This window comes from Chaetura pelagica, unplaced genomic scaffold (assembly GCF_000747805.2).
Source record: "Chaetura pelagica isolate M959 unplaced genomic scaffold, ChaPel_1.0 scaffold343, whole genome shotgun sequence".
NCBI lineage: Eukaryota > Metazoa > Chordata > Aves > Apodiformes > Apodidae > Chaetura > Chaetura pelagica.
Genome location: NW_009952873.1, coordinates 1451131 through 1475831, shown reverse-complemented (window position 1 = coordinate 1475831; position 24701 = coordinate 1451131). Strand labels below are relative to the sequence as shown.

At 38.2% G+C, this 24701-nt stretch overlaps 1 protein-coding gene across 1 annotated transcript in view; it reads left to right on the top strand.

Annotated features, from left to right (window-relative positions):
• The first annotated feature begins 1912 nt into the window (after positions 1-1912).
• The window catches only part of KDM5A (lysine (K)-specific demethylase 5A), a 47126-nt gene continuing 24337 nt past the window's right edge, over positions 1913-24701 (top strand). The window contains exons 1-12 of the mRNA XM_009995196.1: positions 1913-1984; positions 3029-3151; positions 5157-5327; positions 5820-5954; positions 9539-9644; positions 10183-10271; positions 13210-13368; positions 14849-14968; positions 16092-16250; positions 18139-18320; positions 23367-23529; positions 24318-24437. Of these exons, the coding sequence (XP_009993498.1) occupies positions 3032-3151; positions 5157-5327; positions 5820-5954; positions 9539-9644; positions 10183-10271; positions 13210-13368; positions 14849-14968; positions 16092-16250; positions 18139-18320; positions 23367-23529; positions 24318-24437 (1524 nt within the window). The 5' untranslated portion in view covers positions 1913-1984; positions 3029-3031. The remainder of the gene's footprint in view (positions 1985-3028; positions 3152-5156; positions 5328-5819; positions 5955-9538; positions 9645-10182; positions 10272-13209; positions 13369-14848; positions 14969-16091; positions 16251-18138; positions 18321-23366; positions 23530-24317; positions 24438-24701) is intronic.

The following is a 24701-nucleotide window of genomic DNA, read 5'->3' as shown; positions in this document are numbered from 1 at the left end:
GGGGGTGGGCCCAGGGGGGCTGGGAGGGGCCCGGCGTGTGCGCTGGGCTCTGCGGGGTGCGCTGGGAGAGGGGCCTCGGTCTTGGTGGCAGAGCGGTGGGCTTGAGGGTCCGGGGAGCCCCTTCCCCCACCCCGAGGGCTCGCCTGGGGGTTCGTCTGTCGCCTTCCTTAGGCCTCGGTGTCCGTGCTAGGGGCACCAATGAGGTCTTTGTAGAGGCTCATTTGGAGCAGGAGAGAAGCTAGAAGTGCATGGCAGTGTCCGAGGTTTCACGCTCTTTTTATTAAAAAAACCCCAACAACCCACAAAACAAACAGCATTTTACTTGTGAAAACTGCGAAGGTGTTGTAGATGGTATCAGGTGTGCGCACCGGGAAGACGGAGAAGGAAGGGCATTTCTTTGTAATGGGACATTATTTATAAACACCATATTGAAACTGTTAATGGAAGTGGCAACCTAGGGCAGGGGTTACGAAAATACGATAACCAGTTTGTGCAGGGGAATTATGTTGATGTGTATATTCGAACGTAGAAGCTTAAGTCTCTCCGATGCCTTGATTGTTATTTTATGATAATTTGTGCTGTGACCTGGTCGAATATGCAGATGAGGACATCAGGCAATTTGGCAGAAGGCGGCTAGATCACTTGATAATTCAAGTGTAAATAAACTTCAAATACAGCCAGAAAATGAGAGAGTTGAAAATACTGAGAGAGAGGACAAAACCTGAAAAGAAAGCATGTAACTGAGAACAACTTGGATACGGCCTTGCTGATTAGATTTCATGATCCTTCCTCTCTCTCTGAGCTGTCTGATTTGCTGGGATCTGTTCGGTTGGTTTAATGACGATGGTGAAAACTTGACCTCCAAGGGGTTGCCCTTTCTAAAATAAGCAGAATGGCTTAGGTTGAGAGGCCCCAAGAAACTGATCCAGATCATCCTGTTCATTGAGAATAACTGGAACTTTCCTGGCCACTGGATGCATTTCTATCTCTCCATACTTGCTGAGCTGTTTGCATTGCAGGGTTTTGCAGGATGCATGTGTCAGGTTGATTTGCAACCTTCAATAAGGGCTAAATCAGGCGCTATACACCAACCTAACCTTGCTGATTGACTATTCTTTGCCATTATTCAAAGTTGTAAATATTTTACGATTGTGCTTCAGGCCTTTATATGCTGCAGCAGTGCAAATAATAAATATTTAGTGTGGCTTGTCCACCTGGACTGTGGTGTCCTTTACCCTGTTGCACGTATTTTGCCAGGCAGAAAATCTGCTGTATTGTAACACTTTTTAAAATGTGCTAAAAGGCTGAATTATACTTGCTTTGATGTTGCAGCACAGTTTTGAGAGCGGAGGCTGGAAGGTACTTGTTGGTGAATGGACTGCTGACTGTGTTGAGAAAGTAATTCTTTTAAGGCAGCATTTCTGTTAAAAGACTTGGACTCCTGACTATTGGTCTTACCTTTGTTGAAATGACCGAAGACAAACAGAAAAAAAGTTAGATGTGTAATAATGTGCTTTTCTTAGTGTTTGTGACTGTTGATGGTGAGAATTTTGCAATGTGCAGGATGTATGGAACTTTACTTTTTTTAAAGTAAATAAAGAACCAGCAAGGTACAGGCTATCTTTCGTATTTAAGCTCAGTATGAGGTAACACATGCTAACATGCTTTGAACCTTCTTTTATATTTTTAATTCTGTGAGGATCTCTTTCTTCGAACTGAAATACTGTGGGAAGAGTATTGTTTTAAAGGCACAAGGATGTCATAAAATTGGAAAATATCACCAGTAGTACCCAGAAACTCAGTCGCTACTGGGAGCTTGTTTACTCGGACATAGTTAGGATCTTCTGTTTTGTGCATTTTCTGAGAATTTTTTTGAAGCATAAAGTGTCTTTCTGTCTCTGCTTAGGACTGGCAGCCTCCATTTGCATGTGAAGTACAAAGTTTTCGTTTCACTCCACGAATTCAGCGCCTGAATGAACTGGAGGTGAGCTTTTCCACTGTTGATACAATTTAGTGTTTGCACTGAAGGCAATAGGTCTCCTTGCTTGAGATTAGCATCTTGGCAGGTTTCTGGATGGGATAGACTTTAGAAAACCCATAGACCACATCAATGTTTATACTTGGCAGTGGTGGAGTTCGTATAAAATAACTCTCCATGGCTTTGAGAAAAGTCTGGTTTTTATTTTATTACCCAAAATAACCACAAGACTGTTTCAAATTCAACTGGAAATGTCTAAAATGAATGCCAAGTACCATGTTGTGTAGTAAGAGCAGCCAGTGTCAATCCTTCAGAGCTCCACAGGCAATTAATTTTTTTTTTCTTAAAATACTCACTGCTGTTCTGAAGCCTCTGGTTACCTTATATTGTCTTGATAATGCCTTTTAAGCCTTAAGAGGAAATGCTTTTTTATAGGCTTATTATAATTGGTTAATTTCATGATTAAAAAATGAATGGGAGCTTTCTTGAAAACAGTATGAGTTTCATTCTGTCCTGGTTTTTCTTTTTCTCTACAACATTTCTCAAAGCCTTGCTCTGTTCATTTACCAAAATGTCATGTATCGTTTGGCTTGTAAATGGGTCTCCTCATGGAAAGTGATTTGAGCACTCCAAAAATACAAGGGAGGAGGCTCTTCTGCATGGTTGAGGCATATATAAAAAGTGTTTGTAACTGTCTCCACCCTCTCCAATATATATTTTAATAATTGCCCTTGTGTTTCTCCCTGGAATGCTGAATTTTCATAAGTATGAGTTTTGGTTTCAAACCAAGAAATACTGTAGGGTAGGAGTTTGGTTTATAGGCTCTTGAATGCAGATAAAAGCATATGCAATTTTCTTTATGTAAAGATCTAATATTTTAAATTGGTATTTCTATTTCTGGGTTTTCTTTCATGACTAAGAAATACCTCAGTTGCCAAGTTGCACTTTGAAAGTGTAAACACAATAAAAACTTGTCATGTTTTTTCTTGAGACTCTTAAGGTTTTGTAATTCTTAGGCTGGGATATATGTATTTGTCTTACATATTACAGGCAATGACAAGAGTAAAGCTGGACTTCTTGGATCAGTTAGCAAAATTTTGGGAACTCCAAGGATCAAATTTAAAAATCCCAGTGGTGGAGAGGAAAATACTGGATCTCTATGCTCTGAGCAAGGTGAGTGGTAGGCCTTGATCAGACAGAGGCCTTGTGTTTCAAGATCAAGAAGCCAGGCAACAGGGAGGGGCCTGTTTTATAGTATTCATCTCATTAAAGTGGAGATTAAATGAGACAGTGGAAAAAAATATAGTGAAAGACAATTTTGAAATTAAATTACACAGATGCATCAAGCACAATTAAGTCAATTGCCTTTGGTTTGATTCTGTACAGCATGTTTTCATTTATTACCTTGTATGCAGCTTGAACATCCTGGTGTCAGCTGGCCACTTGCTTTTTAGTTCTCCTTTTTTACATATGGCAGAGCTGCAGGAGTCTGAGGTTGTTTTGAGAAGACAAGGGTGAATGAAGTTCAGTCCCTGGCTAGCAGTACTCTAATGAACTGTTGTAATTGTTGTAATCCCTCGTCTCATCCAGCAGCAGTTCTCCATATGACTTCAACATACATCTTGGAGAGTTTATCATATCAACTTTTGGAATAGTTATCTCAATTAAATTCCCAAACAGGCTAGTCTTAAGGCTGGCTAGACATTGATACCACTGTAGTTGTGTTTGGTGTGCTTTTTTCAAAGTTTGCACACAAATACAATCGCTATTGGCATTTGCCTTTGCATTGGTAAAATCTAGGTACTGTTGTAAACTTTACTTACAAGAATTGCTGATAAAATGCAGAAAAGAAGCTGATAAAATGCAGAATAAAAGCTGATAAAATGTCTTTCAGCATTTTGGTGGTATTTTTTAAGTGTCTGTAGCCGCTTGTTTGGATTATATTACTAAAGTGGTACTGGGAAATACCTGGGTCACTGTTACAAGTCAAAACATTTAGTTGACTGCAGGTCTAAACTTATTTAGGCACTTAGTGGCTTCTCTAGCTGTTGTTCATGTGCAGCTAATTTTAGACATAAAATTTTCATGGGCGTTTTGAAGATAAGTTGAAATTCAGAAGTAGTTTCATTTAAAATGTTTTTTCTAGCTCTTTGCTGTAATATGGGAAAAAAAGAATAATCAATAAGACTGTTGTTTTACCCAAGTCTAGCTATCTGATTGTAGCAGGAACCAAAATTAACTACTTTGTCACTGTCGCAATTAGATTTTTTAAATTTACCTCAGCCTCAAAAATAAACCATAAAGTTCACTCCAGTAGGAAAATGTTTTTGTATTGAGGTTTCTAACAGTATGTGAAATTTGGTCCGCGTGTGAAGAAATGTACTATGCTGTTGTGGAAATGCTGTTAGTCCTGCTGTAATGTAAATGAAATTACAATCCATTTGGGTTTTAAGCTACTTGGCAGTGAAACTGTAAAGGGAATGGAGGCAATGGAAATGTGGCCAGTGTTTCTGAGGAAGCAACTCATGCTGTTATGATTGTTCTTTGAAGGCAAATGGTCTCTTTGTTTTTCATTCTACATACATATTAGTTACATGTAAGCAGTGATAGTTCTGTATGTGAATTAGTAGACTCAAAACTAATTGAAATCAGATGTAAAAGCTGGATGGAGTTAATCAGAAAGTATATGAATTTTCTCCTATTTTTTCAGTAAGTCTCTCTTCCATTCAGAGTTTTGAGAGAATTTCTATAACTGAAGTTGTGGGCTCCAGTGCTCCTTTCTGCCTGGCGTCTGTAAGAATGGGCTTTGCTTCCAGCCAGACTTGTGTTTTGCATCAGGGTACAAGTCTGGTGAGAGTTAACTTTTCATTTGTTCTGATGGTGGAGTTTGTATTCTTTCCAACACATCATAAATCTTAACTGTTGTACTCCTCCTGTCAAGGACAGTATGCAATTTACATTTACTAGGAAAATTGTCATATTAGGTAAATTAAGTAATGAGGATAAATAAGTGCTTACTTATGAAAGCACTAGTCCTTCAGGAAACAAAACCTAAATTGAAGATTCTGTCACTTTTGTATAGAACCTTTTAACATTTAATTGGTTTAATTGATTCTTGGTTTATGCAAAGTGGCAAGAGCAATTCAAAGCCCTTAACTTTTTTATTTATGCATTTCAGATTGTTGCCAGCAAAGGAGGCTTTGAAGTAGTGACTAAAGAGAAGAAATGGTCCAAAGTGGCAAGTCGGCTTGGCTACCTGCCAGGAAAAGGCACAGGGTCGTTACTCAAGTCTCACTATGAACGGATCTTATACCCCTATGAGCTTTTCCAGTCTGGGGTCAGCCTCATGGTGAGACACTGCTCTTTCACTGTATGAAGAGGAGACCCAAACTGCATGTAGAATGCTACTTGCTATTGCCTGCAAAGCTAGAACATAGGGTTTATGCTTTTGGAAGTTATAACTATGTAAACAAACCTAGAACCACCCTCATACTTTTGACAGAATAGTGCTAGAAGTTGTAACATGACCTTGTGTAGTCATTTTCTGATAGCTGTTTCTTTATGGGACAGAAGCCAACATCATTGGAAGGGGAGACAGGGCAAAATATTATATGATTAATTGGAAAGATGTCTTTCTCTCACCCTTGATTAGCTGGCAGTTTGAGATTCAGTTTCCTTATTTGAAGGGTGCATGATTAGTTGGCCTCTTGTCCAAATGGCACGTGTAATGCTGTGTGATTTCACTCATCCCATTTCTTAGCAATGAGAATGATTCACAGACCATGGAATGACTAGCACTGCCTGATCTATCAACCTGGTGTTCTGTCTTCTGATTCTCTAGGGCATCCAAAAGCCAAACTTGGACCTTAAGGAAAAAGGGGAATCTGAGGACCTCAGCTCAGATGCCCAGGCTTCCCCAAAGCAGGCTTCAAGAATGAACGTTGTGCTGAAGAGAACCAGGCGTGTCAAATCCCAGGTACTCCTGTTAATTGGCTCTATTGATAGAGATCACTTTCTCCTTCCAGCAGTGCAACAGTATTGGCAGTGCAACAGCCTTTGGTTGTTGGAGCCTGCTCAAAAGCACCACCAGGAAGCAAGTCTTCTTTGTAAACGTAAAATCCAGGGAAGGACATCTCTCTGAGGCCTGGTTTGCTTATGGTAGATGCCCTGTTTATCTGAAAACTTAAAAGCGGCTTTTTGTTTACTGGCAAGTGGCCCAGGTACCTTTGTGGTTCATGTATTCATGAAAACTAAATGGATAAAAAACATTTGTGAAATGGTGTTGAAGCTTTTGCTTGTGCAAAGTTTGAAAAGTTTTATAAAACTTTCAAATATGCCCTTCAGTTACACGAATGCAAGTGTGTGTGGATAAGTCTATGTTAATTGTGGAAATGATACTTGGGACTGATTATCTCAACCTGGACAGACTCTTACTCTGAAGAAATGGAAGAAACATATGGTGAGATGCTCAGTAATGGCTGAAATTGTGTAGGATTTCTACAGTTTTCTGTAGAATTGAAAAGCAGGTTCTTTTTTTCTCAATTAGTGGTGTTATAGGAACTCCAGGTATTCTACAAGGTGACTAAAACCTGGGAGTAGCCTTCAGTAGGTGTCAACTCAAGCTGAATCACCACCATTATTATCATAATTATTGTTGTTGTTATTATTATTACTACTACTACAAATCGTAGAGACTTGTCCTGATGAGTCTGTTGATTCTGTTACACTATTTAAAGCAGGGGTCTTCACCTTTTGCTGAAGACTTCTACTGCAGGCAGCATGCTAAGGCTCTTCACAGCAGGTCTAGTGGCTGGAGGAAAGCTGGGTTTATATGCAACAAACTTACTACTTACTTGATGCCCTTCTAGATGTATTTTAAGCAACACAAAGCTTTTGCAAGTACTCTTAGACTGATTTTTTTCAAATACATCTTGCTTGGCCTGGATATATTTGAATATCCTTTATGTACTTCCAAATTTTTCTCTTGCGTCATGACTGATTTGTCTTTTTCAGTCTGCTTTCTCAGCTTGCTGAAGCTGTCTTGATGTTATCTATTGTAACCATATAACAATGCATCACACAAGCAGTCCCAGGCTGTGATGTTACCAAATCTCTCAAATCGTGTATTGTTAAGTGAGCTATCCAGAAAAAGTGAGAATTCTGCAGGAGCTGAAGTGGTCATTTGTCACATGGAATTCTGCTTTGGATTTGAACAAATCTCATGGGTTAATGCCAGCATGACTTTTTTCTTGTACATGGTATTAAAGTGTCACTATGTTACCAAGAACCCGTGGAATCTTTTATCCTGCTGCTTTCAGTAGAAAAATGGTATTTCTCATGTCTCCTTTTTGGAAAAAATGGTTCTGTGGTGATCCTGGCACAGTATAGCTGCTTCATTTCATTTGAAGGGAGTGAGTAGGGTGATTTTACTTGAATTGTCTGCAAAAACTTGAGTATGTGTGTATATATATATATTTTAATGCCTTTTATTAGGCTTTTAGCCACAGTCTTTTAAGCATTACAGTTATTAAAATAGCTGAAATGAGATCTTTAATGCAGGAAAAACTCAACTTATTTGCATAGCCAGGAGAAGTATTTTTTTACTGTCTTGCAAGCTGCATGTAATTTTCTGAAGTCAACTCTGGAACTGTATTTAGAAAAACAGATTTGTCCTCAGTAGCTCCAAATGGTAGAAGTGTCAATATCTGGGGAATGCTGAGAAATTGTTCCAGATTTCAATGCACCTCCTTATTCTAGACAGGACTCTATTTATCGTTCAAAGTCCTTACCTGGAATTTTACCAGAGATTGTCTGGTCTTCAGAGAACAGGTAACATGCAAATAATGTAAAAATCTGCCAAATAAACATAATTCTGCTCTAGCTGAAATATCTGAATGATTTGTGTGTAATGTGCCAAGTAGTCCAATGCCTGGGTAGTCAGCATGGATAACCAGGTATGACCTCTGCACATCAGTAGATTTCTTCCAGTGTAATAAGTACTTTCCAAAATTGCTCTCCATCTTCTTCCTGTAGTAACTTACTCAAAAGAAAAATCATAAAGATAGTAATAAGAAATTACTGATATAAACAAAGATCCTCAGCAGTTGAAGGGGGTGGTAGACTTTCAAAGAGCAAAGTTGGCTTTTTGAAAGCAAAATTTGAAAATTAGGAATTGAAAAATGAAATAAATTAGGGGAAGAGAATTCTCCTTTGTGAAAGATAGGTTGCTTGGGAATTTGGTGATGCGAGATATTCTACTCAAAAATAAATGTAATGCTTAATTATTTTTCCCTTTGAAGAAAACTATTACAAATAAAAATGAGGCAAGGAATACTAGAATACTAGAGACTTGTAAAGAAAAAGACAACAAAAAGTAAAAATAATTTAGATTAGGAAAGGAGAATATCCTTAAGTAAATGTTAAATTCAGGAGAATACTTCTTTCTTAGAAAAGAGCAGCATATCTTCATAGATGATCTGTTAGGGTGTATTTTAACTGGCAAAGGGATTGTCTAACATGGTTACATCATTATGATGTCTGGTAGAGAAATGCACTACTAGAAAAAAATATAATGTCGTGTCTTTTAGCTTTATTGTAAGTGCATTTGAACTTTGTTTATTGATTTAAAACTGAATGCATGTCACCCCAATGGAGCTTGTTTCATGCATCATCTATCAAACTATGGAATATAACAGATGAAGTATTACCAGTAAGTTACTTGAAGATAACCTTGTTGAAATGAGATTTGCTGAGATCTTTTAAGATGAGTACATTTCAGGAGGAAGACTGCAAATGATGAGAATTTGGTGGCTTTCTGCATCAGCTTAGAAAGGATTTTCAAAGTACAAGGAGACAACCTGAAGAAAAATACCAGTGTGATTGCATGGCAGATAAAAACAGTATAGGGAGGTTCTTTCTGCTGCTATATTAGTGGCAACCGTGTGGGAAAATGAGATACGTGAATAATGGGAAACAGGATGAAGTTCAGTTGAGTACAACACTTCAGGAAACATGACTGGGGGCAGAGGCATGGAGCTGTCTCCTAATGGGTCTTTTAATGTCTGATTTTGAGGTTGCAAGGGTACCATGAGTAGCTGTGATTTCAGCAGTTGTACTCACATTTCATCACAAATAAACCCAGGAGCAGCCAAGCTTAAGGAAGTGGGTTGGAACTCGTTGTGTGTGGCTACGCAGAAGCAGTTAAAAAAATTCCTCTTGAAACTATGTTAAGATCTAAACACTGGATGAAATCACAGTGATTTTGAAAAAGCTGCTGTGCCATTCTTTTTTTTTTTTTCTAAATGTAGTTCTCATATTTGCTGTATAGGTGACTATCTGCAATCCTAAATGGGAATATTTGGGAAGTTTGGACAAAAATTCTTTTATTGCATTTGCATTTGTTAATTTGCTTTAGGATCAGAAAATGGTGTCTTTTTATTCCTCCATTTCCTTTCTTTTGGTGAGCTGATGTTGGGAGAGAGAAATACAAATGAATTGTGAAGATACCCAGAAGGAAAATATTGATGGTTTGTGCTGATGTGGTTGTGTTTTAATTTTTAGGCAGAGGCAGGAGAAATGAGTAGAAATACTGAACTGAAGAAGCTGCAGATCTTTGGAGCTGGACCCAAGATGATGGGACTGGCATTGGGAGCAAAGGATAAAGAGGGTAATTAAATCTTGGGCTCATCTCTTTGTAAAGTAACAAAGCTGTTAAATCTTTCCACGTGTCTCTAGAGACATTTGCTTACATTAAGTAAGCAAATCATTATAACTGGAAAAAGAAAGCTAAGTATTCTAGGGTTTCATTCATGAGTGATTTAAAATATGCTTTGTGTAACTTTGCATAGTTTCAGCTGCATATGTATTATATGGTAACAATAACAGCTAAGCAGCTGTTGCATGAACTGAGTGACCAGAACGGAGAACAGGATTTGACAATACTGAAACAGCTACCTGCGCAAATTGTGAGTGTAAATCACTCTGTTTCTTCAGGTAATTGGCATTACCTGTAAGGATAAGTAAAGTCTGCTTTTCTAATCCCTGTTTATATTAGATGGGCCAAGTATAACAAGGCATTTTGTGTTCTTTGGATTGTCAGGTAGCTTATGAGAGGCTGGGTAGCAGGCTGGACACTTGTGTTATCTTTGTAAGTTAAGTCTGTTTTCGTGTGATATTAGTAATCTTTAACTTTATTTTACTTCAAGATGAGGTGACCAGAAGACGCAAGGGAACCAGATCAGAAGCATTTGGAATGCAGATGCGACAACGCAAAGGAACTCTTTCTGTCAACTTTGTAAGTTTGGTTCCTTTGCTGTGATTTCTGATAATAAGAAATGCTTTGATTTACTAAGATTTTTTTTCTTTCTAAGCACCCCCCCCAGGTGCCCCCAGGTAGTTGAGTGTATGCACACTGCAGATGATATTCTAATGGGAAGAAGGAGCAGTATTTTGAAAAATAATCTATGCTGTAGGTCTGTGTTTAATCTTTTGGATAGGAAGAATGTTGCAACATGAAGATACTTGCTGATGATGGGGTTGAGGGCTTGCTTTGCCTAACACTTCTTGGATGCCTTCAGTAGCTCACTTTCTATTTGAACTTCCCTTTGTAGGTTTATAATACTACTTCTCTTCCTTAAAAGATATTTTGAGATGCTCCAGTACTTCACAGGTTTTGTTTTTTAGCAATTCCAGTGTTTATGTTTTTTCAGTTGATTTTAAACTAGTCATTATGGAAGCCTGTGCAAGTGAAACCCTTAAGGAGAGAACTCAAATTTCTAGCACTCTGATGTTTGACAGTGGAAACACAATGTATCATAGTTTTTAATTTCTTTTGTAGTACGTGACTTTTTACTATTCGTGTGTTGTAACTTAGGACGTGTGTGCAACCATGAATGAAGATGCAAGATTTTAATGTCTTAAGAATGAGACTCTTAAGTAATAAATCTATGTTCTTTTTAATTCTTGGCCTGAGCTTGCAAGAGCTTGTTTTAAATTTCAACCATAGAAGACCAAGGCTCTAATGATCATATTTTTATATGTGGAAATACCTCCTGAAGAGAAAAATGTGGGAGAAGTTGGATATTTAAAAAAAATACTTGATTTCTTTTTTTTTTAATTGTACTGCTACTTCTGAGTAGATGGTGTTTCTAGGCTGTGTAAGTGTTGTGACCATTTTGTTTAAGTATAATTTAATGTAAAAATATTTTTTTCTGGTCTGTAGAAAACTATATTTGATTACTCTTTACATTTACTCTTATAAAGGAAGGTTAAAATACAGTAGCAGCAGAACTGCTATTTTGCAACTTTATTGCTGTAACTGTAATAATGTGAAATTCTGTGACTTGGCACCATCTGGTTCCACCCTTTTTTTTGGTATTTGGATGAGAGACCTTCAAGGAGAACCATCTTTTAAGTGCACAGGTGATACATTAGCCTTATATAACTTGTCTGAAAAGTACTCTGCTGCAGTTTTGTATATACTTCTCCCCAATTAATTTATCTCTTTGTGAAATGCTAACTGTGAAATTTACTTTATCTATGTGAATTGCTAACTGTGAAATAAAATACCTCTTTTTATTCCCTTCCACCCTCATAAATATATGTCATTGTAGTCTCACTGTGTTTTGTTACATGGCTAGGAGGCTTATTTGTGTTTATTGTGTAATCACAGACCTGCTTGCTGTGAATATGTATTTCAATGCAGTCTTTGTATTTGACAAATCAACACTTGGGCTGACATAACGAAGGTTGCATATGTTAATATGAATTTGGAGAGAAGAAGGTTTTATCAGTGATAGGTAACTAGTGAGTATCATGCAATAATAGCCTTCTCTTAAGATCACCATTTTAATGCATTTTTAGTTTTGTGAAGAGCACCAGGGAATGTCTGCTTTGGTACCCTCACTTTGTTTTATATACCTGCTAAAAAAGCAGGCATCATATTCCACGAGGGTGAGCGCATGATTTTTTCAGAAAGAGGAAGATGATATGTTACTTAATAGAACTGCATTATTTTTAAAAGTTGTTTCTTAAGAAACCTGAGCAATCTTCTTCAGTGTGCTGTTGCTTTACTAGGAAGTTGCATGCTTAACTGGGATGATGTAACCAGGATGGGGTTGACATCAAGTATTGTAACACAACTGTGTGAACGTACAAAGCTGAAAAGCACCTGTTTTTGTGACATTTTGGTGAAAAAATACCACCCCCAAAAAACAACCCCACCTCTTCTGGTGTTATTGTGAGCTGTGTGAAGGAAACAGAAATTGCCTGAGGTGCCAAGTGACTGATGGTAGTTGTAGCAGAATTTGGAGAAAGTGTTATTTGTGATGCTCATGTTGTTAAAAAAAAGATAATTTTTTAGCTATAAAGAAGTACACAGTTCTTTAATTTAGATTATGTTACTGATCTTCAGTACTATACTAAATATTTAAATTTAATTAAAAGTCCTTTAGGTAATTCAGAAAGCAACAGCAAAGAAATTTTTTAACCTATTGATAAGATTTTCAATTTGGTCTGTGAGAGTCTCTCCCAGTGAGTGGTGTTCTTGTTGAGAGATGGTCCTCAACAGACAGCAGCAAAAATTGTTTGCTATTGCATGGTGTTAATACTTCTCTCTTATTATTTGGAGTTTTAATCCTGTATTTTGGAGAAAATGACAAAGAAAGAAGTTAGTACCTTTACCTGCAGTTTTCTTCCCTCCCTCTTAGATTTTTCGATTGAAATCTGTAGTTTTGTGGGTTTTATCATCTCTTTTCCATTGCAAAGATAATCACTGCACTGTTGCAAGTGGTGGCATTGTTGTTTCTGAAATAATTCTTGGAGATATTCCTTGGCCATATGCTCTTTGTAGGGATTTTGTTTGAATTGTTGTCTGTGAAAGAGGCCCAAAAAGAGGGAAAGCATGAAGTCCTAAAAACTGCAACCTACTTTTTTGCCTTAGAATAATGTAAATGAGTTACTGCTTTGAGTTACATAGAAAACAACTGTCCAGTGGAACTGGATAGTTAATTTTGCAGCACCCGAAGTTTCCCTGTCCCCCATGTATTACTGAGAAATGGAAGTATTAATCGTTCATGAAAAATGCTTCTCAAAACCCAGAGAAGACTGCACTGATGCTCTAATACCAGACTTTAAGGTGTTGTCCTTTGTTCCTCAGTTTAAGGAAGCCAGGTTCTGTATGAAGAAGCTTCTTATAACTTTTTCTATTCTTGTTTAATTTTTTTTCTCCCCAGGTTGATCTGTATGTTTGCTTATTCTGTGGCAGAGGAAATAATGAGGACAAACTGCTGCTGTGTGATGGATGTGATGATAGCTATCACACTTTTTGCTTGATTCCTCCTTTACCTGATGTACCCAAGGGTGACTGGAGGTGTCCAAAGTGTGTTGCCGAGGTACAGTTCAAGAACAAAAGTTTTGCATGTATACTTGTGTTCCTGAAAAATCAGAAGAGCAGCAGTTTAGGTCAATGCTGCTCCAATTGGGTAGAAGCTGTAGTTTTGTTTGGAATATCGTTAAGATTAACTGTGAATCTCTGGCTGTTCTTGGCTGATTAGCCATAAGGAGAGAGAAATGTTGCTTCTAAAGCTTGGTTATAACCTTTGTTTATCATTCTGCCGTGTGACAGCTAAAACTTTGGCCTTTGTATGCTAAGAGCTGTAGCTCAATTTGATAAGCTGGTAGTGGGAAACCAGGGTGAGAAGTGGGGTTATGAAAGGTGTTTTGGGATAACGATGAGACATTTTGTAAAGTGTGAGGTCACCAAAGGGTGCAATTTGGGCATAACAGAGAGTTTTGATTATTGGGAAGTCATTATGGCATTGTTCAGAATAGCTTGTAGCAGAAAGTGAAAGAACTGATTTAAAAATGTTTAGTTATTTTAGATTTGGTTTTGACTATAAAAGGAACTGCTGAGCTTCCAATCATGGAAGCTAGTTACATTTAATTCTTCAAAAAAGAAGAGATACCGAGTTAAAAAAGATGGCTGACCAATAGTGTAAGGACAGTGAACATCATTTGTCTTAAGAAGATAAATTTTCCAAGCTCAGAAAATTGGTAGATGTAGGATTCAGAGGAAAAATAAGGTTACTGTTTTTAAATCTGGAACTTTTGTGTCTGGGTTTAACTTTTTATACCATGTTTTTTCCAAAAGAGGCAGTCACACACAGAAGTGTATGTACCCATTTCCTCTGCACCCCCACCCTGGCTCTGGGCTGTTTCTGTTTTGGGTTATGTAAACTGAAAAGGACACTGTAGAAATGGGTGAAGAGAGTAGCTGAAACGGGAACTGGTGTGTTCTGTGCTTATGGGATGAATCAGGACAGAACAGTGAAAGACTTGAAGATTTTAAGTCAGATGGACCATGTCTGTTGTTAGCTGTGTTATATTGTTTTAATTTCCTATTTCCTCTTCTCTGTACTTTGACAGTACCGAATCAGTTGATGATTTGCTGATGTGATAGAAGTGAAGCACTTGCAGGACTTATTCCTGTGTAGTTATTCTCCAGGTGCTTGAGTACAGTGTCTAAGAAATGTCTTATGTCAGTCTAAGCTTCTTGTGTACTGTCTTACTCTGAGACTGGCAGCAGTAGATGATGAAACTTAATTTGGGACAGGAAAGCAGAAGTGTGTAGCGTTGAGGTTTAATGTGTTAGATTAGCTTCTGTGCAATGAATTCTGTTCTTTTTCCGTTGTGGTAGGACTTCCTCAGCTGAGAAAAGTACTCAAAATTGGTAGCTTATTGTGTTTGGTAAGGACTGGGATCAATGCTAGTTGGTTTTTGTTTTGTTTTTGATTTGTTGGGTTTTTTTTGCTAAAAATGTAACTGTGTCATAATCTGTTGCAGGGAACAATATTTTTATGTTATATCTCCTAGGAATGCAACAAACCCCGGGAGGCCTTTGGATTTGAACAAGCTGTCAGGGAATATACTCTCCAGAGCTTTGGTGAAATGGCTGATAACTTCAAGTCTGATTATTTCAACATGCCAGTCCATGTGAGTTTCAGCTTTTGTTGTGATTCCTTGCAGGAGAAAAAGATAAAGAGGTTTCATCTTATCCTGAATTTTTGCTGAGGCATGTTAGCTTTATTTAAAGAGGCACCATAAGCTTCAAACATGTAAAAAAATTATTCAGCTTTCTGACATCTGGTCTCATTTCAGCTTCATTTCACCCTTTTCCTATGATGGATAGATAGCTTTACTGCTATGTAGGATATACTTTATTGGGCATACTTCAGTGAAGTTCTTGCCCTTTTAATTAATCGAATCATGGTTCTTGTTCAGTCTTTCTCCTGCCCTTCCTATGGCTTTTGTCTTGGTTTAGTTTGTTCACAGGATAAATAATTGTTTTCCCTGCTCTTACAGTCTTCTCTTGTAGGTAGTCAACAGACAGTCTGTCTGATAATCAGGTGTTTTTTTTATTCTGCATCTCAGCAGCATTTTTAAAACTGAGGTTTCTGCTTTGGCACACTTCAGTGATTCCTCTGTGCTGTAGACTGCATGCAGCACTGGGCTCCTTCTCCTCTTAGGGTTCTGTGTTTATGTGCATTCTTGCTAAAGCTTCTACCTTTTAGGGACTCCAATTTAGGATACAAGTTTGGAACATGGAGCAAAAAAAGGAACAAAGCTTTTTTTACAAATAAGTTTCATAAATAAATACATGTAAGTAGGAGTTGTAAGGAGACTATGCTCTTGAACACAGTTCTTTATCTGAATTTACGTACTATTATTACTCAGACGTTCTGGTCATTATCCTCTGTAATAGTTTGGACTTTTCATGCTTTTCATTCTGTTTGCTGCTAGGCTTCTGCTTGCTGTCTCCTCTCCTTTTATTTTAGCTGCACTTCTGGTAACCCCATTTTCTTTTTTGTTCATTTTATCCCTTCGTGTTGTGGCATCCTGATTCTGCTGCATTATAGCCACTACTAAGAAATACAGACCAAAGAGTATGACTTTGAAGATAGGAAGGGGAGAGAGGGAGCAGCCTGGGAGTTAGCAAATTCATGGGGGATTAATAATGATTTATTGCTTGAATGATAACTTTAATGTTGGGTCTTATCCTATAGATATAGATATATCCTTATCCTGGCCCATACCCTAACATCTTTTCTCCTTTCAGATGGTTCCTACTGAACTTGTAGAAAAAGAATTCTGGCGACTGGTGAGCAGCATAGAAGAAGATGTCATTGTGGAATATGGGGCTGATATCTCATCCAAGGACTTCGGAAGTGGTTTCCCAGTGAAGGATGGCCGACGAAAGCTGATGCCAGAAGAGGAGGTGAGGAACAGGATATGCTAACTGACCCCATTCCTTGCTCTTCGTAAGATTTAGCATTAAGAATTTAGGTCAGAGATCAGCATGGATTTTTGTCATGAAGAAATGGCTTAAGGCTTTTGCATGCACTTAACATTCCTTTTGATTAAGGCATTAATCTGGTATCTTAGGTTCTTTTGTAGATCTGGTTGCTGATGGCTAAGCTGCTTTTCATTATTTAAGTGACACCTGTTTTTGTATCACTTAATCTTAGCAGGTGGAGATCTACAAGTTGTTACTGGGAGTCAGAGTACCGTAAGACTGTTAAGATTTTTTTTTTCTTTCTTCTACTAGACCATTTTCTTACAGAGTTAGCCACAGAACTTGATTCTTGCTTCCTTAGGACGTTCTTAATGGGGGAAACAAATCTAAGTTGTTTCTCTGACTGGGCATGCTGTAAGAATGGACAGATGTAGATAGACCTTTTATAAGGGTGTTTATAAGGAACATCTGATCATAGAATCATAGAATGCCAGGTTGGAAGAGACCTCAAGGATCATCTGGTCCAACCTTTTCAGTTTATAAGACATGGCTCAGCACTTTGTCAAGCTGAGACTTAAAACTGTCCAATGTGGGGGAATCTACCACTTCCTGTGGGAGACTGTTCCAATGGTGGTCCTCATGGTGAAAAATTTACCTGTTGTGTCCAATTGGAATCTCCCCAGGAGCAAGTTGTGCCCATTAAGTATATATATTTGTGCCCATTATATAAAGTGTGTGTGCCCATTATATAAAGTATATGTGCCCATCTGGTAAGTATATTACCTATTTTTCCTCAGAGCTCGCTGTAGCCTGTCAATTTTCTGTTTGCTTATATTTTAAAATTCTGACAAAATGCGACTAAAGGTGTGGTTTTGTGATTACACAGCCCCACATCAATTTATACTGCTCACTGGAAGAGATAATCCTGCTCACTAGTGTCTTCCACCCATACCTGCACCTTCCTTCCTTTACCTTTGTGGCTATGCAGAGATTGTGTAGCTGCTTAGTGAGTCAGAACTACTTGTTGATCTATTTGTATGAAAGCATAATAATTCAAAAAGATACTTTCTAGCCCAATTACTTAGGCCATCTAATTCACTGCATTGTCTATTTAGTGTCGGAGCAAAACAAAAAGCATGATGCATCCTTGCAGGAGCTGTGGCATATGCCTAAAATGACTGTGAATCTGTGCTAACAGCTTTAAGGTGGCAAGTAGACTAATTTTGAAGTATTGTGTTGAGTTTTTAAGGCAGTCTGTGTGGATTCTCATTTTTAAAACAAATTTTATTTGCAAGTAAAGGTGTGACTGCAGGTGATGCTATCTTCTCAGAAATGAATGTGTAGTAGTTTCTTTTCTTTCTTCCTTGTGTAATCTATAAAGAAGGTTAAAGTATATTAAAGTAATATCTAAAGAAGATCAAGATAAACTGCAGTGCAATAAAGCAGGTCTTAAGCTGAAATAATAACGTAAGATTCACTTTTGTTTACAATCTTAAGCTATCTGATTTTGTCAAATACTTTTATCCTTCTGCTAGTGTTGCTGGTATTTTGTTCCAACGGGAACACATGAAACCCGTAAGTTTGAGGGGAGGGGAGTGCAAAGGAAGGGAAAGCAAAGCCTAAATGTGTAAGCCTTGGTCCAAAGAAAATGGGCCATGTATGTTGAAGGACTGACCTTAACTCTTAGTCTGATTGCTGACTGAGGTATTTAAGGAATTATTTCCTAGTTTTGATGCTTCATTGTTGCATAATTATTACACACTGTCTACTATAGAAATGGATAGGCTGATGTCTTTGTACTTTCCTTTTCTGTAATTGGTGTCCTTATGTTCTTCTGATCTGTTCAGATTTTTGTCCTTTGTTTTGGCAGGACTATGCGCTTTCTGGGTGGAACTTGAATAACATGCCAATTCTAGAACAATCAGTCCTTGCTCACATCAATGCAGATATCTCTGGCATGAAGGTACCTTGGCTGTATGTAGGGATGTGTTTCTCCTCATTTTGCTGGCATATTGAAGATCACTGGAGCTATTCCATCAACTACCTGCATTGGTAAGGGCTCTCTCTCCTTTGTGCTTCTACCTTACAGTGTTTGCCACTAGTAAATTTGTAGCTGTTCTAGAAGATGGCTACATAGTGCTAATGACATTTTTAACCAAAAAACTAAATGTAATGAGCAGTCCATATTCTTAATCAAAGCTGATTAAAAGATAATACAGCAACTGTTTTCAACACTTCAGTATTTTTCATTAACTGATTTAATACTTCCGTGTTGCCAAAAATCCAGTGTCACTGTATAATCATGTTTTACAGGCTCACATCTTTTCTAAGAAAGCTTTTGGTTTTGAACTGAGTTACAGTTCACTGCTTTTTGATTGAAAGTTGTTATGCTCTATGCTGGCATTGGAGGCTGCTGCCTACTGGCCTACACAGAGCTGACAGTTCAGCAGTAGATCTGTGTATGCACAGAAATACTGCTATTCAGGAGAAAAGAAATTTGGAAGTAATTCTGACTTTCTGAACAAAGTGTTCTGGTGTTCAGCTTTTGTTTTAAAAGAAGAATCGGGACAGTTTAACTGTTTGTACTGCAGTCGTTCAGCTCATCACACTCAGTCACAGTGGAGCAGGCAGCAAGGAGGGGGAGGCTGTGGGAAGCTCCCCTTCAGAATAGAAACTTTGTTGTACATTTGGTAAGGATGAGTTGATAGCCCTTAGACAGTGGTTGCATATTTCTGGAGAAGCATGTTTGCTAGGAAGATCTGATGCACAGACTCAGGAGGGAGATTAATTTTGTTTAGACTGAGGTTATTGTCCTCAGCATGTTGTTAACCAGATCAGTATGTGAAGGTCTTGAGTCAGCTGGTGAGTTCCAGCTGCCCAGATGCTGTTTTACTGGGGTTTACCGGCAGGTGTCACTGAAGTCTGCAGGAAACACAGAAAATGCTATGCTGTTCCTCTGCTGAACTTTGCAGTGGTTGGTGATTTATTAATATAGTGAAATAGTGCTATGTAAACAGATTCAGATATTTTGGGAGAGTACTGTTTGTAGTTCTTAATAAAATAAAATTAAAAAATAAACATCAGTGCCACAGATTCTAGGTCATTACAATTTATTTTGGTTTAGGAAGGACCGGAAGGACTAGAAAAATATGTTCCCAAGTAATTTTCCATTCAGTTTTGCTCTTTTTAATCTCTTTCTTCTCTTCTACTGAACTAATTCATGTGATTAGGCATTATTTATTCTGAGAGTCTAGAGAGCCAGTGCTTTCCAGTAATTGGTCATGTGTATTAGAAGGCTTGCTTATATTTAATTTCACTGTCTGGTGTTCTGTTCTTTCCACTTCTGCTTAGCTGGGGTACTGTTCCATTAGTTTCAGGCATAGGCATGCTCCAAGCCCAAGCCTACTTAAGTAAGTGCGGAAGTACCGTGATCTCTCTTCTCTTGAACATTAGCTGTGATGGCCAAAGTTTTGTTTCTTAAGCTGTTTCTAAACTTTCCTGAAGGGAAATGACTGCCCATCTTATCCCTTTAAAGCATGGTAAATAACAATTATTTTCCATGTTGGGCTTATTATGGCAAATATGCTGTCAAGTATATTGAGAACTGTGTTGTAGTGTAATTGATTTTTCGGATTAGAATGATATATTCTTAAGAAGATGGTTAGAATAATAGAATATACCGAGTTGGAAGGTACCCATCAGAGTCATTGAGTCCAACTCTGTCCCTGTGTAGAAAAAGATACTTTCTAGCCCAATTACTTAGGCCATCTAATTCACTGCATTGTCTATTTAGTGTCGGAGCAAAACAAAAAGCATGATGCATCCTTGCAGGAGCTGTGGCATATGCCTAAAATGACTGTGAATCTGTGCTAACAGCTTTAAGGTGGCAAGTAGACTAATTTTGAAGTATTGTGTTGAGTTTTTAAGGCAGTCTGTGTGGATTCTCATTTTTAAAACAAATTTTATTTGCAAGTAAAGGTGTGACTGCAGGTGATGCTATCTTCTCAGAAATGAATGTGTAGTAGTTTCTTTTCTTTCTTCCTTGTGTAATCTATAAAGAAGGTTAAAGTATATTAAAGTAATATCTAAAGAAGATCAAGATAAACTGCAGTGCAATAAAGCAGGTCTTAAGCTGAAATAATAACGTAAGATTCACTTTTGTTTACAATCTTAAGCTATCTGATTTTGTCAAATACTTTTATCCTTCTGCTAGTGTTGCTGGTATTTTGTTCCAACGGGAACACATGAAACCCGTAAGTTTGAGGGGAGGGGAGTGCAAAGGAAGGGAAAGCAAAGCCTAAATGTGTAAGCCTTGGTCCAAAGAAAATGGGCCATGTATGTTGAAGGACTGACCTTAACTCTTAGTCTGATTGCTGACTGAGGTATTTAAGGAATTATTTCCTAGTTTTGATGCTTCATTGTTGCATAATTATTACACACTGTCTACTATAGAAATGGATAGGCTGATGTCTTTGTACTTTCCTTTTCTGTAATTGGTGTCCTTATGTTCTTCTGATCTGTTCAGATTTTTGTCCTTTGTTTTGGCAGGACTATGCGCTTTCTGGGTGGAACTTGAATAACATGCCAATTCTAGAACAATCAGTCCTTGCTCACATCAATGCAGATATCTCTGGCATGAAGGTACCTTGGCTGTATGTAGGGATGTGTTTCTCCTCATTTTGCTGGCATATTGAAGATCACTGGAGCTATTCCATCAACTACCTGCATTGGTAAGGGCTCTCTCTCCTTTGTGCTTCTACCTTACAGTGTTTGCCACTAGTAAATTTGTAGCTGTTCTAGAAGATGGCTACATAGTGCTAATGACATTTTTAACCAAAAAACTAAATGTAATGAGCAGTCCATATTCTTAATCAAAGCTGATTAAAAGATAATACAGCAACTGTTTTCAACACTTCAGTATTTTTCATTAACTGATTTAATACTTCCGTGTTGCCAAAAATCCAGTGTCACTGTATAATCATGTTTTACAGGCTCACATCTTTTCTAAGAAAGCTTTTGGTTTTGAACTGAGTTACAGTTCACTGCTTTTTGATTGAAAGTTGTTATGCTCTATGCTGGCATTGGAGGCTGCTGCCTACTGGCCTACACAGAGCTGACAGTTCAGCAGTAGATCTGTGTATGCACAGAAATACTGCTATTCAGGAGAAAAGAAATTTGGAAGTAATTCTGACTTTCTGAACAAAGTGTTCTGGTGTTCAGCTTTTGTTTTAAAAGAAGAATCGGGACAGTTTAACTGTTTGTACTGCAGTCGTTCAGCTCATCACACTCAGTCACAGTGGAGCAGGCAGCAAGGAGGGGGAGGCTGTGGGAAGCTCCCCTTCAGAATAGAAACTTTGTTGTACATTTGGTAAGGATGAGTTGATAGCCCTTAGACAGTGGTTGCATATTTCTGGAGAAGCATGTTTGCTAGGAAGATCTGATGCACAGACTCAGGAGGGAGATTAATTTTGTTTAGACTGAGGTTATTGTCCTCAGCATGTTGTTAACCAGATCAGTATGTGAAGGTCTTGAGTCAGCTGGTGAGTTCCAGCTGCCCAGATGCTGTTTTACTGGGGTTTACCGGCAGGTGTCACTGAAGTCTGCAGGAAACACAGAAAATGCTATGCTGTTCCTCTGCTGAACTTTGCAGTGGTTGGTGATTTATTAATATAGTGAAATAGTGCTATGTAAACAGATTCAGATATTTTGGGAGAGTACTGTTTGTAGTTCTTAATAAAATAAAATTAAAAAATAAACATCAGTGCCACAGATTCTAGGTCATTACAATTTATTTTGGTTTAGGAAGGACCGGAAGGACTAGAAAAATATGTTCCCAAGTAATTTTCCATTCAGTTTTGCTCTTTTTAATCTCTTTCTTCTCTTCTACTGAACTAATTCATGTGATTAGGCATTATTTATTCTGAGAGTCTAGAGAGCCAGTGCTTTCCAGTAATTGGTCATGTGTATTAGAAGGCTTGCTTATATTTAATTTCACTGTCTGGTGTTCTGTTCTTTCCACTTCTGCTTAGCTGGGGTACTGTTCCATTAGTTTCAGGCATAGGCATGCTCCAAGCCCAAGCCTACTTAAGTAAGTGCGGAAGTACCATGATCTCTCTTCTCTTGAACATTAGCTGTGATGGCCAAAGTTTTGTTTCTTAAGCTGTTTCTAAACTTTCCTGAAGGGAAATGACTGCCCATCTTATCCCTTTAAAGCATGGTAAATAACAATTATTTTCCATGTTGGGCTTATTATGGCAAATATGCTGTCAAGTATATTGAGAACTGTGTTGTAGTGTAATTGATTTTTCGGATTAGAATGATATATTCTTAAGAAGATGGTTAGAGTAATAGAATATACCGAGTTGGAAGGTACCCATCAGAGTCATTGAGTCCAACTCTGTCCCTGTGTAGGGCACCCCTAGGATCGCCCCATGTGCCTGACAGCATCATCCAAATGCTTCTTGAATTCAGGCAGGGTTGGTGCTGTAACCAGTTCCCTCAGGAGTTTGTTCCAGTGCTCAGCCACCCTCTGGGTGAATAACCTTTTCCTGATATCCAACCTAAACCTCCCTCGATTCAGCTTCCTGCCATTTCCCTGAGTCCTGTCATTGGTCACAGGAGTAAAGAGATCATTACCTGCCCCAGCTCTTGCCCTTGTGAGGAAGCCATAGACTGCAGTGAGGTCACTCCTCAGCCTCCTCTTCTCCAAGCTGAATAATGTAAGTGACCTTAGCTGCTCCTCATAGGTTATCCGTTCCAGACCCATTACCATCCTCATGGCTCTCCTTTGGAAACTCAGCAATAGCTTGATGTCCTTTTCTATATTGTGGTGCTCAAAACTGAACACAGTACTCAAGGTGAGACCGCACCAGTACAGAGTAGAGCAGGACAATCACCTCCCTCAACCGCTGGCAACACTATGCTTTATGCATCCTAGGACACTATTGGCCCTCCTGGGTGTTCAGTCAAGACTTTTTTGTGCCTACATGCAAAATATTTGACATGTGTGGACAGTGGTGCTAGATTTGAGGTATGCTTTGCAGTTGAGTGGCACTGACTTTGAGTGAGGTGTTTATTACTGTGGTTGTGTTTTGTTAGGGGAGAGCCCAAGACATGGTATGGCGTGCCCTCTCATGCAGCAGAGCAGCTGGAGGATGTGATGAAGGAATTGGCTCCTGAGCTGTTTGAATCTCAGCCTGATCTCTTGCATCAGCTGGTCACTATTATGAACCCCAATGTGCTGATGGAACATGGTGTACCAGTGAGTAGCACATGAGCACTTTTCACATAAGTACTCCTATGCGCTTTCTGGGTTGTTTTTTTTCATTCCTTGCCAGATTTGCCTAACAAAGGTTTGGCATAGCTCTGAAGATTTTTATGGTGTGTATTTACATACTCAATTCATTAGTTATGGGGTGGTTTTAAAGCTATTGTGTAGAATCTTCTCTAGGCTTGCCATGAAATTATATCAGAAGTGGTTGTGCCAAGCTTCTTACATCAAACATCTTATAGAATAATAAGTGTATGTTGTCTGTTAAATGTCATTTTTAATTAAAAACTCTGCCATAGCAGCTTGTTTGTCTTTGAAATGGATTTAGTATCTTTTGGCAGTAAAATACTTGTCTTAGGTTCTGTGGAAATCTCAGTTTTACAAACTGTTTTTTCAACCAAACATAATTGACTACAGACCTTTAAGCAGCAGCCACTATCATTTGCTTTTGTCTTAAGATAAATTGCTTCTCTGGCAAATACCCCAACAAAGCAAACCACAAACCGTTTCCGGAAGCTTTTGCACTTTGTGGTGCAGTGGTTTAAAAGATGATAGAGAGATATTTGTTTTGGGATTCATGAAGAGAATTTTCAGCTGTTGGCCTATATATTCAGGCTTTCTGAGTAAAGCTGCAAATTGAGGTTTCACTTTAAGAAGACAGAACCAATCCTTACTGCTTTGGGTGTAGCTATGTTTCCTGTCGAGTAGGTAAACAAAATGATGTTAAAATGTCTTAAACTCTGTATTTTTTCTTTTTTCTTTATCCTCATTTCTGTTAGGTATACAGGACCAATCAGTGTGCTGGTGAATTTGTTGTGACCTTTCCTCGTGCCTATCACTCTGGATTTAACCAGGGATATAACTTTGCTGAAGCTGTAAACTTCTGCACTGCTGACTGGGTTGGTTCTTTTGCATATATTTGCTGTGTCGCTACCTGGTCACCTTAGCAAGGACAGTGTTAATAACGTCCTTATCTGAAGAACAGAGTTTTGTGTTTATAGTATCTGGTACAACAATTAGAATACTGATGTGAGTTTCCATTGCACAAAATAATTTTGATAAGTACATAATTTTAAGCAACTTCACACTGAAACTTTGGCATGTGGTCTTCCTTTCAACGTATTGATTTAACCAAAAAGTGACATCTCACAACACATTTATCT